General features: G+C 45.0%; 1 protein-coding gene across 5 annotated transcripts in view; it reads left to right on the top strand.

The window, feature by feature from the left end:
- Positions 1-1,571: 1,571 nt before the first annotated feature.
- RUS3 (root UVB sensitive protein (Protein of unknown function, DUF647)) overlaps positions 1,572-18,422 on the top strand; it is a 119,002-nt gene continuing 102,151 nt past the window's right edge. For 2 of the 5 annotated variants that reach the window (XM_087665448.1, XM_087665450.1), the window contains exons 1-2: positions 1,572-1,809; positions 1,930-1,990. In XM_087665448.1, coding sequence (XP_087521574.1) covers positions 1,694-1,809; positions 1,930-1,990 — 177 coding nt within the window. In that variant the 5' untranslated portion in view covers positions 1,572-1,693. The remainder of the gene's footprint in view (positions 1,810-1,929; positions 1,991-18,422) is intronic. The other 3 variants (XM_087665449.1, XM_087665451.1, XM_087665446.1) reach the window with 2 other exon arrangements.

Below are 18,422 nucleotides of genomic sequence, written 5' to 3'. Positions count from 1 at the left end.
CCCATCATTGCCCCAAGGGAGAACCACGAAGATTATTTTAATAGGAAGGGCTTCCACTCTATTATTCTACAGATAAGCGTGGCAACCAATTGTGTTGTTTGGGACTATGACGTTGGCTAGGAAGGTTCTATGCACGATTGGAATGTTTTTCAACGTTCAGACCTAGGAAAACGATGCACAAACAAAGCTCTGGGACAATACTGTCTACTAGGCGATTGTGCTTATCCTGCACACTTTTGGATGCTTCCTTCTTTCAAGGGTAGTAAGGATGGGCTATCTCCGGAACGTTATTATTGGAATTACATACAATCAAGTACTCGTATGCCAGTTGAAAGGGCATTTGGCATCCTTAAAGCGCGATTTCATATATTGTTAAAGATTGCGATATGCTTTTACAAAATGTCCCAAAGATGGTGGCAGTATGCATTGTTCTACATAATATATGCATTGTGCATGGAGATAGTTTTGATGATACATGGATACATGAAGCGACATCAGAACTTGATAGAGAAAGTAATGCGGCTCAACAAGACATGGACCAGCAAAATAGTTTGAGGAATGGATTAGCAGAGGTTGCTATGCTAACTAACACAGGTACCACACAAGCAATACAAAGAGCTCAAGCAGTGGAGCCAACACAAGAGGCAATCCATCTTGGGGGGGCATCTCGAAGAGAGAACATTGCTCGAGCCATGTATCGAGAGAGGGAGAGCACAAATGTGAGAACAATATTTGGTGATTCTGACTCTGCGGAGGAGATGGACGACGAAGACAATGGTGAGTAAACACATTCCAACTCGGTCTATTGTTCAGTCCATACTGTTAAGCACAATCACATCCAAGTAAGTAATTTTCAGCCATCCTTGCATGATTTTTTAAAGTTTTCAGTCATCCTTGCATCTGCAGCGCAGGTGGAAAGGTGGAAAGAGGGGTGGTGTGCTAAAACAATTTCCCTCTTTTCACCTTTCCGCAGAGAGCTCGATAGAGCCATGCCTCAACAACATGGCGAAGGGGTTCAACTCCCCTGCTCTCTTGGAAGTGAATGAGCTTCCAAAAGCATGAATAGTAGTCACCATAGAAACAAATATATTGGCGCAGAAAGCAACGACGCAATAAGGTCATAATCTTGGAGTTCTTTGGTAGGAAAAACTTCAGATTCATGCTTTTAGTTTTATTGGTGACTTTTTTTAAAGGTTTATTAGTCGGTTTAAAGTGTTTAATCAAGTATTCTAAAAATAATTATTATGAGAATGATGATCAACATCCGTAGCATCCCTTCATTCACATGCGATTTAGGAAGTGTCCGGTGGTAGGTGGTGGCCGGTGTGTAAACGATTGTGGACGGAAGATGGACATACACTTATTGATAACGAAAAGTGTCCACTGCCCAGTATGTAAGCAGGTGGCGGACAAGTGACCGCCCAAGTCAACTTTTCCTGTGCCCACAAACTGGGCATAGATTGGGCGGGCAATGGCGGTGTGTAACCACCCTAAGCCTTTGCTCATCAAGACTCCACCTTATGGCTCAACCCTACTAGATGATTGCAAGTCAAATTTATTTTATTGATTAGAAAAATGGGATGTCATGGACATATGTATGTGAGCACGAGATGCTAGACATGTTCTAAGGAGCACCATAGATCCGGAAGCTAAGAACTAGCTTGGCTAACTGTTGTTTAGTTTTCCGAGAAGGATGGCCTCAGAAGCAGGCACTCAGGTTGTCTGGGAAGAGCTCGATTTCGGCCATGTGCAGCCCTTTCGCACTGCCTTTCTGGCAACACAGGATTCCTCCTCTTTCCATCTCATCAGGTAAAAATCCCCCTCTTACGCTCTTAATATCCCCCCCTTCGAGGACACTTACCTTAGGAATGCTCTCTTTTGATCATCTTTTCTGCTCCCGCAATCTTACTCTTGCTTGGGCATTGGCAGAGACAAGCCCGTTCGTTCTCTGCGGCTTTGGGCAAACGTTACGTCGGCATTTCTCCCCGAGGTATTGGTGACCTCTCCATCAATTCGCCACGATCATGTTTGTGAAATGAAGCAGTGATCTATTCATAATTCTTGCCACTGCAATTTCTTGTAGTTGATAGGCAAAGGCCAATCCGATCTCTTCTTGAAACCTCCTTGAAGTGGGTTAGGAGATGTAGTACATAAAGCTCAGAAGAGGATCTGCACAAAGAATGGTCCACACTATCAGTGCAGAACCACATGATCTGGTGTCACATTTCATGTTAATTGCTAGCTTCTCCTATTGAGTTAGATCACTCTATGATGCCCCAAAATGAAGTTGCGGGCACCCCATACATTGTTGGTGATTGGTTTTTTGCATTTTCCTTATCTAGCTCCCAACCAACCTTGATATTGCACACAACTACGAGCTAGAATCCTTCTTATAGCCCAAACGGTGTCGTGAAGGACTGACCTCATTGAGCAAATGGACATATTCTTCCTTATGGAAGTACAATTTGAATTTGACTTATTGAGTTAATGGAAGTACTAATTGAACCGCTCATGTTGAGCTAATAAAAAACATAATAAGTGTCCTCACAAAAATAAAAACTGAAATAGACCTTAGTCTGCCATAAGGTATAAAGCTAATTGAAAAATTATTCAAATTATGCAGCTCAAATTAAACACAATAGTTGTAAAGCAACAAGCATGTAGTATCAAAGACACATTGCTAGCTAGCTCCACTATCAAATTCATTTTCAAATAATCGGCTTAAGATGCCACGCTTGATTGCATTAGAGGGGCTTGTCGATAATGGCCTTCCAAAGATTTAGTTAAGCCTTGATGGCATCAAGCCCATGATTGCCATTGGAACTATTGCTGTGATTTCCTAATTAGCTTGTGATGAAGTCAATTGGAAGAGTAGGTTATGTTTTTGTTGTAGAGTCACCTTGTCATAGATGATATTCCATTCATAAATATTCTCAAATGGCCTTGTTTTCCGTTCTGCATGCAATGTTGGAGGCCACAGAGACATGAAATCAGAGAAATTCTGGTCACAAAAATAGCTGTAATACCAAATGTAATCCATTGCACATATAGTAGGGTGAGGATTGGGGTGAAAATTCTGAGTGCTAATGCATAGGTGCATGACTAATACAATGAGAGAAAGGAATGATAGAGTGGAAGGAAGAGGTTTGTGTAAAGAAATACTTGAACATAGAGTGCATACACAATTTTATGGCAAAGCATAGACTAATAAAAGAACTTAGTAGGGTTAGGGTAACTCAAAGACAATGAACATAGAAGATGAATGAAGAGTAATGAATAAATACAATGCTTAATGCAGCAAATACACTATGCAAGGTGAATACCAACCTTGAACTCTCGTGTCTTTGAAGGACCGAGGTAGAGGGTGTGAGTTGGAGTGTGTTGTACACAATATAGATCTTGAAATGTAGCAAACAACCTCCAAAAGTGTACAGCGCCAGCAAATGCAGATCTAGAGAGCCTAGATCAGGCCGAACACGATTGAGACAGCTTGAACAGTGGGCAGCAGCTGGAGGAAACAGTTTGGAAGTGGTAGATGACTGCTGGAACCAAAAACGTGGCTGAATCAGATCACATGGCAAACTGACAATAAAAGCTGGAGGGTAAATGCAGGCTGTATGATGATGACAGCAGACAGGTGGCAGCAGAAGATCTGAAGATGCAGGCTGGACTGATCTGCACCAACAAAACGCAGCAGTCTGAAGGGCCCCTTGCTAGAGGAGAAGGTTGGGAATTGTTGCTTGATGGTAGATCACAAATGCCAATTGAAAATATAGGCTTGGAAGCTGAAAACAGTTGCCAAGGGCTGATAACAAATGTGTGGCTGGTGGACAGCAAACTCAAACTGAGATATCCCCCGGGAAGGGGTGGGGACAGCAAAGGACAGGGTGCCAACAATATGCAAACAAGGTTAGGGCTGAGTGGTGGGTAGTCCATCTATTTATAGATGAGTAGATCCTCCCAAATTATGGTTTGGCATGTGGGACGCAAACTCTCTCTAGTAAAGTGGTCATTTAATGGTCATTTAATGAATCTTCTGGTAATAACCATGTTTTGGGGCTACAATAAAGAGCTAATCAAGGTTAATGCATTTTTTAGCTCAACACCCCCTCTCGGGTCCAAAATTGGAACCAGAAAGGGACTGTAGAGCATAACTTAGTTCATAATCATCCCAAGATATCCCATCCCAAAGTAGTCAGAATATCGGGCCAAGGGTGCACATTGACTGCCCAAGGATCTACCAAGACTACAGAGGCAATGGTTATGTTACCAAGGGAGCCCAAAGGGTCACCCAGAGAGACCAAGGCATCAAACAAAGGGTGCTTGTTGGCTGCCTGCTGGCCTACTAGGACTTGCTAAGGTGATGAGACCACATTGAACTTTTTGTTTTGTTTTGTTTTTTGTTTTTTTTGAGATTGTTTTGATCCTATTATATATTTGTTCCCCAGGGGAAATAAAAGGGATGGTTACATTCAACACACTACAAAATAGACAAGCTATCTTAACCACTTGTGGGTGTCGATGAATAAAGGTATGGGGAGTATGGGTGAACCTATACAATTAAGCTTCCCTGAATCCAAATTCGATGACTCCTAGAATTTAGAAGGCTGCTATTTTTGGAAGTTATTCAAATGGAAATTTTGTTCGCATCAGAGGCTTCGAATTTTGCAACGAATAAGTTTGTCTCTAGTCTCTATCTCAAATTCTTAAATATTTGAGAGATTTTTAGAGTACAAGGTTTAAAAGCTTCTTTCTCTAGAAAAATGACATGTGGTATCTAGAATAGGATGTATGTCATTTTGAAGAGACAAGTGTCCCTACACTAGTTATTTTGCTTAACGCTTGTCATTTATAGTAAATAGTTATCATTTGTCGCTTCTACTTTCGACTTTTGAGCATTCAAGCCCCACACCTATATATTGGAGATCTCTCTTTTCATTTCCAATAAACTCTAATGCTAAAATTTCAGCCACATGCTTTGTATATGCTTATCTAGTACTCATTCAAGAAGCTGTTTCTACTTAGCTTGATTAAATTCAAGCACTAAAGAAGAAAATTAGCTTGTTGTTCGGAGTATACTAAAATTAGGGTTTCAGAACCCTAATATTCAGAATTGCAATAAATCATCTTATTGTATACGGTTTAGGTACTTGGTGCTCGTGGTTTGTTTCAATAAAATTGTGTAAAGGGGGAGGGGCTGGTTCTCCTCTCAACGTGGTGTTGACTCTCTTCTTTCTCTTTCTCTCTCCCTTTGTCTTTTAATTTTTCGTGGTGATAATTGATCAAGTTGATGAAGTTCAAAATATTTTCATTCTCACATTTTTTTTCACACTTAGAATCACCTTGCTTCACCTTCTGGGAAGTCAAGGCCTCCTTTGCATATTGTTGTTTCTTATGAAATTGTTCGAACAACCGAGTATACTACAATAGCTAACACTCAAACTTGTAGAGGTGGGTAACTCTGGCAGTGAGATAACTTGTTAGATAAAATTGAAGTATTTTTGTGGCAATTTATACATGAACAAAGTGACTTGATCATCAGCTGACTTGGGTAAGCTAGTGATGGGGAATTCAGCGAACAATTGCGGATACTCAGTCAACTTAAGAGTCAAATCATCCCTCTCAGGGTCCAACACTCAGATGCAAGGTCAAAGTATTGGAGTTGAGAGTGAAATTCAGGCAAAAGACCTTGCATCAACTCGAGTATAGCAATGGTATCTCTACTCTTCCAAGAGTTAACTACCTCTTATGGGAACCAATGGGGGTCAAAGACTGAGGTTTTTGACCTTGAACGAGTGTTTTCACAAGCCTTGGGAATCCAAGGCATGTTGCATCAAATTAGACCAAGTAGTAAAGCTAGACATGTTAAAATGACTCGTATCCTTAAACATACGCTTGGCTGATGCAAATGAATGGATGGATGGAGGGGATAGGTGGATGACATAGGATAGAGATGGGGGTAAATAGGTGTTACATGAGGCATTGAAGTGCCTAGCATGGTGACTGTAGAGGTATGTTTCAAAGGAGGTGATTGACCAGGGTGTGGTCTTGATGCGGATTGGGGTAGGTTAGCCATGTGGGAGGAGGTAGGAGAATAGGGTGGGGCTTGAGACACGTGGACGGGATACTTGTGCATATAGATCCCCATGGATGGTTGGATTGGGGGATAAATTCCCACCACTGGTGCACCTCCAGCACCTCGATGTGCAAAAGAAGAGGACCTAAAGGGATAGATTGTGCATATGCTTGAAGATCCCCCCAATGTGGCATGTTATTGTATAGGTGGAATGGTGAATGGTGATGTGAATAATTGCATGAATGTTGATGTGGACGTAGCAGAAGAGAAGGGTGGGATTGGAAATTGAGGTGCAGATGGAATGGAAGTGAATGGAAATTCATTTTTAGGAAATTGAAAATTAGATGATGATATTTGAAATGATAATGCACCAACTTCATTCTCACTTTGAGAAACAAAACTTGAAGGAAACCTTGAGGAAGGAAAATTTGAGTTTTTCTTATATGCACCTCTTCTTGTATTTACATAAAATCCTCTGTAGGACTTGGATTGTTATGAATAGATTAAAGATTACCTTTTTCTTGAATATTACCAACATCTTGGATGGGAGTAGAAACATAAGGAATAGTGATAGAAGTAAATACTTGTGTACTTGACATGAGAGTGGAAGGAGGGGATGTGAATGAAAGTTTGTACTTGGTGTGTCTCTCCAATAGGATGGCCAATCCCATATGGAGTTTCCGTCCTTTCTGCAAAATCATTAGACCTATGTGCAAAACCTATGGGTGAATAAACAATGTTATCTTCTAATTGTTGTTAGGCTCGATGCGTGAGAATCAAATCGTACTTGGCCTATGAGATCTCATAGGGTTTGTAGACACCATGATAGTCAAATGTCTCTCCACCAATGTTAGAATCTCATTGAGCAAGCTGTGAAGCCCACTTTTGCTCGTTGTCAGCATAGGAGGATTTGGAGACTAAAGCAATGAAGTCGTGCTCGAAGTCATCTTTCCTCTGATAGTTCCTATTTCTAATGTTAAGCTTTCCGATCAAGGGCCTAGGTTTCTTCAAAGAGTACCTAGCTCTGATACCATGTAAAGAGAGATTCAAACATAGAATATGAACAAAATGGTACGACAAAAAGCATAGGCTGATAAAAGAACTCAGTAGGGTTAAGGTAACTCAAAGACAATGAGCATAGAACATGAATGAAAAATAATGAATAAATACAATGCTCAATGCAACAAACACATTATGCAAGGTGAACACCGAACCTCAAACTCTTGTGTCTCTAAAGGACCAAGGCAAAGGGTGTGAGTTGGAGTGTGTGTCGTACTCTATACGGATCTTGAAATGTAGTAAATAGCCTCCAAAGTGTACAGCAGAGGGTGTGAGTAGGAGTGTGTGTCGTACTCTATACGGATCTTGAAATGTAGTAAACAGCCTCCAAAGTGTACGGCAGCAGCAAACACAGATTTGGAGAGTTTAGATCAAGCTAAACACGACTGGGATAGAGCTTGAACAATGGGCAGCAGCTGGAGTCTGGATCAAGCTGAACACGATTGAGATAGAGCTCGAACCATAGAAACATGAAACAGCCGGAACGGCCCCTCGACACGCGGAATCGCCGTCCCTGGCATGAAGCCGTTATGGGACATGTTGCAAGTCAATGGAATGTTTCCTGTCCCGTTTCAGACAGGGAATGTAGCGCAGGGAACACGTTTCAGACAGGGAATGCCACATGGCACCCACTTACCTTCGGCTGGCCACTGCTCCCACCTGCGATCGTTTGAGACTCCGCGTGCGATCGTTTGCCGCACGTTTCTTGCCTGTTGCTTCCGCCCGATCTCGTTTCCACCCCTCGTGACCAGTCCGCACGGCGCTTGTCTTTGTTCTCCTGTCAGTGGCCAACCGTCAATCCCCCCGCCCTTGCCTCCTCCTGCCTCGCCTCCAACCTCTCTTCTTTCTTCTTTCTTCTCTTTCTTCTCTTCCTTCTCTTCCTTCTCTTCACTTCTCCCTTCTCTTCTTCTTTCTTCCTTGGACCTTCTCCCTTCTTTTCCTTCTTCTTCTCTTCTCTTGAGTCTTCCTTCTTCTTCAATCCAAGTTTTCCACTCTTCTCCTCTTCTCTTCTTCCTTTTCCCTTCTCTCCTTTTTCCTTCTCTCTTGACTCTTGAGTCTTGACTCTTGAGACTTCTCCCTTCTCTCGAGACTCTAGTTCTCACTTCTCTCGAGCCATTTTTATTTCAATTTTCAGCCTGAAATGGCTTCATCTTCCCGCCCCGCTCGTCGGTCTGGTGGTCGAGGAAGAAGGTCCGATGATTGGTCATGGTAGGAAGAAGTAAATACTGACCTCCCATTGAGTGGTGGAGGATCTTGTAAGAGTGCGCAACGGAAGAAGAACACGAACACAGAGGAGGAGAGAGAGACAGCAGAAAATGAAGGAAGAAAATCTGCACTGACTGTAATGAATGCTGAATACACTGAAATGGACTGATCAGTCCCTGCACGCAGCCCGAAGCATCAGTGAGGGCACCAGATCAGGCTGATGACGATGGCAGCACCACCACGGAGGAAAAGAATGTCGGAGTGTGCACCTGCTGAAGAGGAAGAAGACTGAGAGATAATTTGCCAAGTGTGGGGGGCTGGCCATATATAGCCAAAAGAGCCCAAAACTAGCCGACCTGCCCCAGGGGCCCTAAATACTGGGCCGACTGCATTTAATGCAGTCGCAAAATGCTGACGTGGCACAATTGGGGCCAGAAAATCCCGAAACAGGGGGACAATACCTGGCAGGTGCGGACAGCCTGGGAAATGCAGAAACTGCCCTAAAAATGCACACTGGACCCCGACAAATAAAGGGAATGCATAGAAATGCAAACTGACAGCCAGTCGAGAGTGACTAGCCTCCTCCATCAAAACACATGACAGACATGTTAGAGCTCCTAATGTCCTCGTCTGACTCAGACTGAGGCTCACAGGCAGGAGATGACAAGGCATGACAAACATGACTGCTAACACCCCCTCTCAGATCCTGGATGTGGCTGAAGGCCAAGGAAGAAACGGATCCTGGGGTGGCAAGAGGAATGCCAAGGTCGATGAAGTCCGTCGATGTAGACTGCTGCTGAAGGAGCTCCTCACGATCCTGGGAATCCCCCTCTAAAACACTAGGGGCCAGGGAATCCACAGCCGCATCACCGAGATCGTCCCCCTCTGAAAGGTATGGGAGGTACGAGGGAACCACCGGAGGAGAGGGTGGGGGATGGGAAGGAACCTGTGGAATAGAAGGTGCACAAGCGGGAACGGGTGTAGCAATAGACTGCCTCGGAGGACCCTGCATCAAAGAAGGGGAATGGAGCCTGTAAAGCCCGCCGCTCTCCTGCCAACCTGTAGATAAGACAGCTCCTGTAAGAGAATCCTCAATAACAACGGCATGCTCGGTGAAGATCACGCGTGTGCCAAGCTTGTAAGACCATAAACTGAGAGGAGGGGAAGGCCCAAATCCGGAACATGTAGGGCCTGTGAAAAGGAGCTCGAAGGTCGGTCGGTAAACAAAGGCAATGTGCCAACACCACTAATAGGCACCGATAAAATGTCACCAACAGTGACTGAACTCTCTGATGGACGGAGATCCTGTAACAAATCACCTCGGGGAGTCATATGACTCGAAGCACCACTGTCCACTAACCAAGGCTGCGCAGAAGACACTGCAGCCACAGAAGAAGGATCCTCCTCCAAAGCATGGATATGAAGGAACACTGACTCATGGGTAACAGCTGGTGTAGAGGTAGAAGAAGGCTCTGATGTAGATCCACCCTTCGCTCCCGGACGAAGGTGAGGGTACTTCTTCCAACATTTCTCCTCGGGATGTGTCCCTTTCCCACAGTGTGGGCACTTCGGTCTCTCTGAATCTGAGTCAGAGCCTGAAGAACTGTCCTTCTTCTTAGCCTTTGACTTCCTCTTCTTCTTCTGTCCTCCCGAACCTGCAACAAAGGCTCTAGTGGAGTCGGATCCACTATCACTGACCTCTCTGAGTCGCTCATCATGCTCCAAGACAAGCGGGGATAGCTCCTCCCATAGAAGCTTCTCACGGGTCCTCGATGTAAGAAGGCTGGTGTAGAAGACATCAAACCGAGGCGATGGCAGCTGAGTCAAAAGAATCATAGCCATGTCTTCAGAAGATATCGTTCGACCGAGGGATGCAAGCTCATCCCTCATATCCTGTAATCTGTTGATGTGGTCCTTCATGGAAGGACTATCATCAATAGCGAGCATCCGCAACTTCTTTTCGAGAGATATCCGGTGGGCAAACGTCTTCTATTGATAGAGAGACGCGAGCTTTCTCCACACGTCCGCTGCAGTCTTCAACCTGTGAACATGAACAAGGACAGAATCCTGCAAACTCAGAAAGAGGAAAGATCGGGCTCTAGAATTGAGCCGATCCCATAAGGCTGCACGATCCATAGATGTTCCATCTGCGGGATCCACCTTAGGCCGGGGAATAGGAACAGAAACAAGCTCCCAAAGATCGAAGGAGTCCAAGATACACTCCACCTTGCAGGACCATAGAGAAAAGTTGGAGCCATCCAACCGGTCCTCTTTGGGCAGCTGAGGAAGTACGGGTATCTGTACAGGGGGTACCAAAGGCTGCATCGTCGGCCCACTGGAAGGGGCTTGCCGAGATACATGAATAGAAGGGGGACGAGAACGAGGAATAGACTCCGTATGACGATCCTCGCGATAGAAATCACGCCTCCGTTCAGATGAATGTCGAGACAAAAGCTCATCATCTGAGTCATCAAAACCTGTAAACTGATGATAAGACATCTTCTAAATCTGCAAAATACCAAACACCAAAGAAAACTGTGCCGATGCCGAAGAATGACCACCAGAAGGGTCACCAACCACCAGAAGAACCACCAAACTCCAGGTCACCAGGAGGTGAAAACGCAGTTGTGTAGGGCACAAAATCCGAAGGGAAAGTTGCCAGGCACCAAAACGCAGCCAAGAAGAGAAGCGCCAGCTGGAGATGAGCCGCCAGGAGGGAAAACGACCACCTTGGATGCAAAACGCAGCCTGTAGTGGAGTCGCCTAGCTGAAGAGAAGGCCGCCCAGCTGAAAACGCAAGTAGACAGGGGCTGGTTGATGACGTGGCAGCCTCTAGAAGGGGCTGATGCAGCAAACGCAAATGTATAGACCACCTGGAGGGGCCGCCTGGCTGTTGGAGAGAAGGGGGGCAGCAACAGATGATAGGTGTGGTGTCTCTCCAGTCGATGAAGACCTCCGTGCTCTCAGTTTGGCGATGATACCATGTGAGAGTGCGCAACGGAAGAAGAACACGAACACAGAGGAGGAGAGAGAGACAGCAGAAAATGAAGGAAGAAAATCTGCACTGACTGTAATGAATGCTGAATACACTGAAATGGACTGATCAATCCCTGCACGTAGCCCGAAGCATCAGTGAGGGCACCAGATCAGGCTGATGACGATGGCAGCACCACCACGGAGGAAAAGAATGTCGGAGTGTGCACCTGCTGAAGAGGAAGAAGACTGAGAGATAATCTGCCAAGTGTGGGGGGTTGGCTATATATAGCCAAAAGAGCCCAAAACTGGCCGACCTGCCCCAGGGGCCCTAAATACTGGGCCGACTGCATTTAATGCAGTCCGACTGCATTAAATGCAGTCGCAAAATGCTGACGTGGCACATCTGGGGCCAGAAAATCCCGAAACAGGGGGACAATACCTGGCAGGTGCGGACAGCCTGGGAAATGCAGAAACTGCCCTAAAAATGCACACTGGACCCCGACAAATAAAGGGAATGCATAGAAATGCAAACTGACAGCCAGTCGAGAGTGACTAGCCTCCTTCATCAAAACACGTGACAGACATGTCAGAGCTCCTAATGTCCTCGTTTGACTCAGACTGAGGCTCACAGGCAGGAGATGACAAGGCATTACAAACATGACTGCTAACAGATCTCGACCATGGACTTGCAAGCTTTGCCCATACAAGCGAACTAGTGGAGCAAACAATGTAATCCATTGAGCCGAGCATTTGTATTTCGAATTTTTATTGATTTTAAATTTTCAAAGTTACTTAAATATCAGAATATGGAATATCAATTGCCACTTGTTCCATTTTATGCATAATCAAGTCCGAGCTCATCTCCTACATGAGCCAAATTCAGAGGTACAGTTTTGTCCGAATGTGACCTTGAAGAAGCAAAGGGAGCTTCGTGACCGTATTGTAGGTCAACAAGCTTATCTTGCATATAGACCACGACATGTTGCAGTTAACCCTGCAACTTTTGTGACACCATCCCCATCAGATGTGTCTAGAGCAGGGTCAGTATCAGGAAGTGCTACCTCCACACCTACTGTAGGCATTGCATCGGCCATGGCATCAATAGTGCCACATGTTGTGCGTAGACAGAGCACACTTGATGCTAGTTGGTATCCTAAGAAGAAAAAAGAGATGAATATATCAGTGGCATGCTTTTTTTAATCATGACCACATTCAATTTCATGCAGCCAGGTCAATATTTTAAATTGATGTGGAAGAAGATTGGTGAGTATGGCCCTTCGTATGTACCTCCATCATCAGAGACCTTGCAGTGACTAGAAAGAGCCAGTGGGCTAAAAATGGAGTTTCCTTGATTTGCTGATGGTTGGAGTGATACAACAAGCGATCCATTCATGGTATGGATGCTTATTCTCGTGGGAAAATGTATTTCATATCTTCACATAATGCATCGAGGACAGGAAAGTCAGCAGATGTACTTGCAACAGAGTGGATTAGAGGTATTGAGCTTATTGGCCCAAAGCATGTTGTGGGATTTGTTGCAGATGGAGAGCCCGCAAATAGGGCAAGGGGTGCTATTATCCAGGGATATTATCCGCATATCACAGTTTCATATTGTATGGCTCATTGCTTGAACAACCTACTAAAGGATATTGGTAACTTGTCATGGATTGCACGTGTCATAGAGCAAGGAGCTCAAATGGTTAGCTTTGTTTTGAATCACTAGTTTCTTCGCCATTACTTCTCTTTGCAGTTGAAGAAGACACTTTTAAAATACTCTGATATCAGATTTGCCTTTAACTTCTTGATGCTAGGCAGATTAAGAGAATACAGTGGCGCCTTGAGACAGTTATTTCTTAGTGATGAGTTCACCTTATCAACATTGACAGATACTCCTACAGGTATCTTATGCTTGGAGAAAGCAAATAACTCCACTTTTTGGGATGATGTAAAGCGGATAGATGCTATGGTATCACCTATTGTGCATTTATTGAGGGCTATGGATGCTATGCAACCTTGCATTGGCAAGGTATATGAGGCTATGGATAAGCTGAATGAAAAGTTGCAGGAGTTGGCACCAAATGATGAGGCGTATGAGGAGATACGCCATTTAGTTGTGATGAGGTGGAACTTCTATAGCTCACCCATGCATACAGCTGCATTTGTTGTGGATCCTGAGTTCGAGGGCAAGGGTCAGGAGAATGACATTGAGGTTATGGATGCATGGAGACTTATATTGTCTCGTCTAGTGTCTGATCATGGCATAGACGAAAGATCAGAAGTCAGCTTTCATGTTATAGGACCTTTCGGGGTTCTTTTGGCTGTGGGGATGCACAGGAGGATCGCTGTAAGATTGGGGCAGCTTTGTGGTGGGAGGACTATGGTTCGGATGGTCTTGAGTTGCAACAACTAGCCATCCGTATTTTGAGTCAGTTAGTTAGCTCCTCTTGTTTGGAGCAATTGTGGAGTATATACGCTCACATTGCTTCAAAGAAGAGGAATTGTCTTGGTGTGGAGAGGGCAAACGATCTAGTATTTGTTAGTGCTAATTTGAGGATGTTATGTAACAGTATGACAACAAAGCCCGATTCATTCACAGAGTGGGAGATGTAGCGAGAACATGCTGATGTTGAGGGAGATGCAACAATTCATGGTACACATGATGATGAGGTTGGCACGTCAGGAGTAGCTAGAACAACCTCAGATCATGATGATGATCTTTGATTTAGTTTACTTATCATGCGTCTCATGATACATGACACATGTACATTGTATATGATATTATGATCATTGATAACAGTGTGACACTTGGGCTGTTGTGCCATGCCGATATTATATTTGTACTTGCAGTCTTGCAGTTGCCCTTTGGGCTATTTTGGCATGCCGCATTTTGCTTCAGTCTAGAGATTAGACTTTATATTTGTAGTCTTTTTTGGGGCAATGAGCATGTTCTTTCAAAGATTAGACTTCATATTTGTAATCTTTTAAGTTTTTTGGCAATGGTACCATAGGCATGTTCTTTCAGCTTAGACTTTAAAGTTTAGCTCATTGTTCATTGTTTTATCATTTATGGCATATGTATTATGCATTTTATAATTGAATAGCTTTCCTCTTGAGCCTTGTAAGTTGCAATTCAATTTCGAATGAGTAGTTTTAGAATGATGCATGATATCTTGAAGTTAAAACTTAAATGATTTGTCCTTGTGGATTACAGACGTTGGTTTTAACACTCCAGAGTCCACATGGATTATGAGTGAAATATTATTTTTTTTTCAATTTTAATTTTTTAAATGCTGTTCCCATTCCCACGTCCTTGTTCCCTAGGTTTGACGTCCCCGTCACTGTCCCCGTTCCCCGTTCGCGTTCCTTGTTTCATGTTTCTATGGCTCGAACAATGGGCAGCAGCTGGAGGCAATAGTTTGGAAGTGGTAGACAACTGCTGAAACTGAAAACACAACTGAATCCGATGACGTGGCTGGCTGACAACAGCAGCTGGAGGGTAAATGCAGGCTGTATAATGATGATAGCAGACACGCGGCAACAACAGAGCTGAAAATGCAGGCTGGACTGATCTGCAGCAGCAAAATACAGCAGTCTGAAGGCCTTCCTATTGAAGGAGGATTTGTTGCATGGTGGTAGATCAGCAAATGCCAGCTGAAGACACCGGCCCAGAGGGCTGAAAAAAGTTGCCAATGGCTGGTAGCAGATGCCTGGCTAGTGGACAGATATGCACTAGGAAGGGGTGTGGATGGTAAAGAAATGGGCTCCAACAATCTGCAAATAGGATTAGGGCTGAGTGGTGGGCAATGTATCTATTTGTAGATGAATAGATCCTCCCAAATGTTGAGAAACCCTTTACCCTTCACCCGCAGTTTGCGTTTTTGCGTTTTTGCGTTTTGGGTTTGCAGCCCCAAAAAGGGGCGCCATCCTAGACTGACTATGCCTATTTATAGGCCACTCTCTCATTCATTCACTACGGCTGATTCATTCAGTCCGTCACCTCTTCTCTCCAGCCTCTCCACTACCCTCACAACCCTTCAGGAGGACATTGCGGTTGGTGGTTCGTGGCTGTCTTCATCATCTTCCTTGTTCTACGGCACCCTTGTTCCCTTGTATCACATTCACTTCATGATTTAGAACTTCATCATTCCATTCATCAGAGTTTCGTCTCTCTTCTCTTCTCTTCTCCATGTTTGCTAAGTTCACTCCGTGTTCCTCCCTGCAAACTCTACTGTCTCGCTGGTACGCCATCTTTTGACATGGTATCAGAGCTGGATCTACTCACCTAGCAGCGAAGATTCTCCGCTCTAGTGAAAGCAAAGACCGGTGGCGGGTTCGGCATCCACTTCTTTTCTTCTTTTGCCGCATCAAAATCTCGTTTTTGTAGATTTCAGGTGTTTCAGCTTGCTGTCCACACCCCGTTCGTGGAGGACATCTCAGCCGAAGCTGTCCATTGCTGTCTCCATCAGTTGGCGCCTGATTTTCAGCCCTCTTCACGCAGTTTGGAGCTGATTTCAGTCAGGCGACTGCTGTTCCTGTGTACAGACCTGCTGCCGTACAGCCTACCACGTCATCACAGTCTTGTTGCTTGCGTTTTTAGTCTTTCTCTCTCCTGCAGGCTACCCTACTTGCATTTTTAGTCTTTCTCTCTCCTACTGCCTGCGTTTTATAGTCTTTCTCTCTCCTGTAGGCTGTCCTGCCTACATTTTTAGTCCTTCTCTCTCCTCACTTGCGTTTCTCTACTGGTTGCAACCTCTTATTGCTGGTCGTATCCTCCTTCCCCTGGCAGCTCACTTCTAGCCCTTCCACTACCCTCCCACCCCTTGAGGCAGACATTGCGGTTCGTGCTTCACACTGCCCTCACATCCCTTGAGGCGGACATTGCGGTTCGTGGTTCATGGTGGCTGACCTTTTCCTTCTTTAGCAAGGCACACTGGTATCCATGGCTTCTTTACCAACAGATGACCAGACTACTGGGTGCTCATACTGTGGTATCACCGGCCACGCCACCGATGCTTGCCGACTTCGACCTTTTCTTCCCACCCCTCCGGAGTACATGTGTCTTCCACCAGGCACTCCTTGTGTCACCTCTCCTTTCTGGGCCACAGAGATCGTTTTGCATCGGCTATCAGAGTACTATGCTCAAGGCAATAAGACACATCCAATGCGCACTAAGTCCTTCGAGCACATGGAGGATCGATTGGCGCTACGACCTCCTGGAGATCGTCGCAATGCCAGCGGTAGTCTTCTCCCACCTATTTTCGGGTATAGTGGCTACTACGACCCGTCGTTTTGTAGTCCACTCCATCGAGAGTCTTTGATTGTTTGATACGGTCTCCTCGTTAGTCCGCTTCTTCAAGAGACAGTGGCTGCTCGACTCCTTCCTCTTCTTTGGCTACCCAGTCTGCTCCAATGAGAGATAGCGACTGTTGCCCCCTCGTTGCTCAGTTTGAGCACCACCTTTCACCCTCGACTACTCAGGTTCGAGAGGCACGACCGGCGGTACTTCCTTCGTCATTAGACATTTTGGAGTCCGTGATCCATGAGTTTTTGGACTCCCTATCTACTTCAGAGGGGGATTCAGAGGGGGATGTTATTTCTTTGCCCTCAGAGGGGGCATCTACTTCTTCTTTGACTTCGACGAGGGCCCCTCCACCTCCCACCTCAGAGGGGAAACCTACTCCCCATGAAGTTCTTCACCCATCCTCTACTTTCTTGGGGTGGTTGTCTGCGACCAGTCATGGATGCACGGAGCTAGTGGCTTCTCTCCCGAGGTTGAGTTTCGGGTCCTCTAGTTCACTTTATCTACTGTTCTTTATTGCAGGTTTCCTTTCCGGTGGAAATCTCGGATCTTAGGGATCCTCTACATCTTCTTCCTCCTCTTCTCTTCTTGCTTTCGTCCCTTGGTCAGCATGGAGCCACCTCCCGAGATCGAGTACGGGATTTCGGGTCCTCTAGTTCACTCTGTCTACTGTTCTTTATTGCAGGTTTCCTTTCCGGTGGAAATCTTGGATCTTAGGGATCCTCTACATCTTCTTCCTCCTCTTCTCTTCTTGCTTTCGTCCCTTGGTCAGCATGGAGCCATCTCCTGAGATCGAGTACGGACATATCCTTATGGTTCTTGGCACCACACAAAGTCCGATATTCCTCCTATGCATTGCATGTTTCCATCATCTTTGTACTAGGGCACTTGGGCAAGTGAACAATTTTCCCATGAGGGACACTGTCCAAGTGGCACCTGCTGCATGAGCATTCTTCCATATGTAGCATTGCATCTCCATCTCACTCTTCTCTTATTCCCCTTTTTGGGCTTGAGAGGGGGTGTTGAGAAACCCTTCACCCGCAGTTTGCGTTTTTGTGTTTTTGCGTTTTTGCGTTTTGCGTTTAGGGTTTGCAGCCCCAAAAAGGGGTGCTATCCTAGACTGACTATGCCTATTTATAGGCCACTCTCTCATTCATTCACTACGCCTGATTCAGTCCGTCACCTCTTTTCTCCAGCCTCTCCACTATCCTCACACCCCTTCATCAGGAGGACATTGAGGTTGGTGGTTCGTGGTTGTCTTCATCATCTTCCTTGTGCTACGGCACCCTTGTTCCCTTGTATCACATTCACTCCATGATTCAGAACTTCATCATTCCATTCATCAGAGTTTCATCTCTCTTCTCTTCTCTTCTCCATGTTTTCCGAGTTCACTCCGTGTTCCTCCCCACAAACCCTACTGTCTCGTTGGTATGCCATCTTTTGACACCAAATTAGGGTTTGGCATGTGGGACACATACACTCTCTAGGAAAGCGACCATTTAATGAAAATTTCCCATAATAAGCATGTTTCGGGGTTGTAATAAAGAGCTAGTCAAGGTGTAATACATTTTTTAGCTCTACATTCTGATACCCAAATTTGCTATCATTGATACGACAATGCTTACAATGTGAGTGCACGAGTGCTTGATCGAGAATAGTGAAGGTTGAAGACTGAGGACTAAAGATCGAGGACAAAGTGAACACCCACATAAACCCAACGAGTATACATAACAAGAAACAATCATACTAGCTAGAGAAGAAACTTAGGGATGGTCATCAAGCTTACCTCCTAGCCATAGAGCCAAA

The sequence above is a fragment of the Lygodium microphyllum genome, chromosome 24, assembly GCF_053477565.2.
Source record: "Lygodium microphyllum isolate KBCC chromosome 24, Lygodium_microphyllum_v1.1.10, whole genome shotgun sequence".
Taxonomy (NCBI): Eukaryota; Viridiplantae; Streptophyta; class Polypodiopsida; order Schizaeales; family Lygodiaceae; genus Lygodium; species Lygodium microphyllum.
The sequence above is the reverse complement of the archived record's forward strand: the minus strand, read 5'-3'. Positions and strand labels throughout refer to the sequence as shown.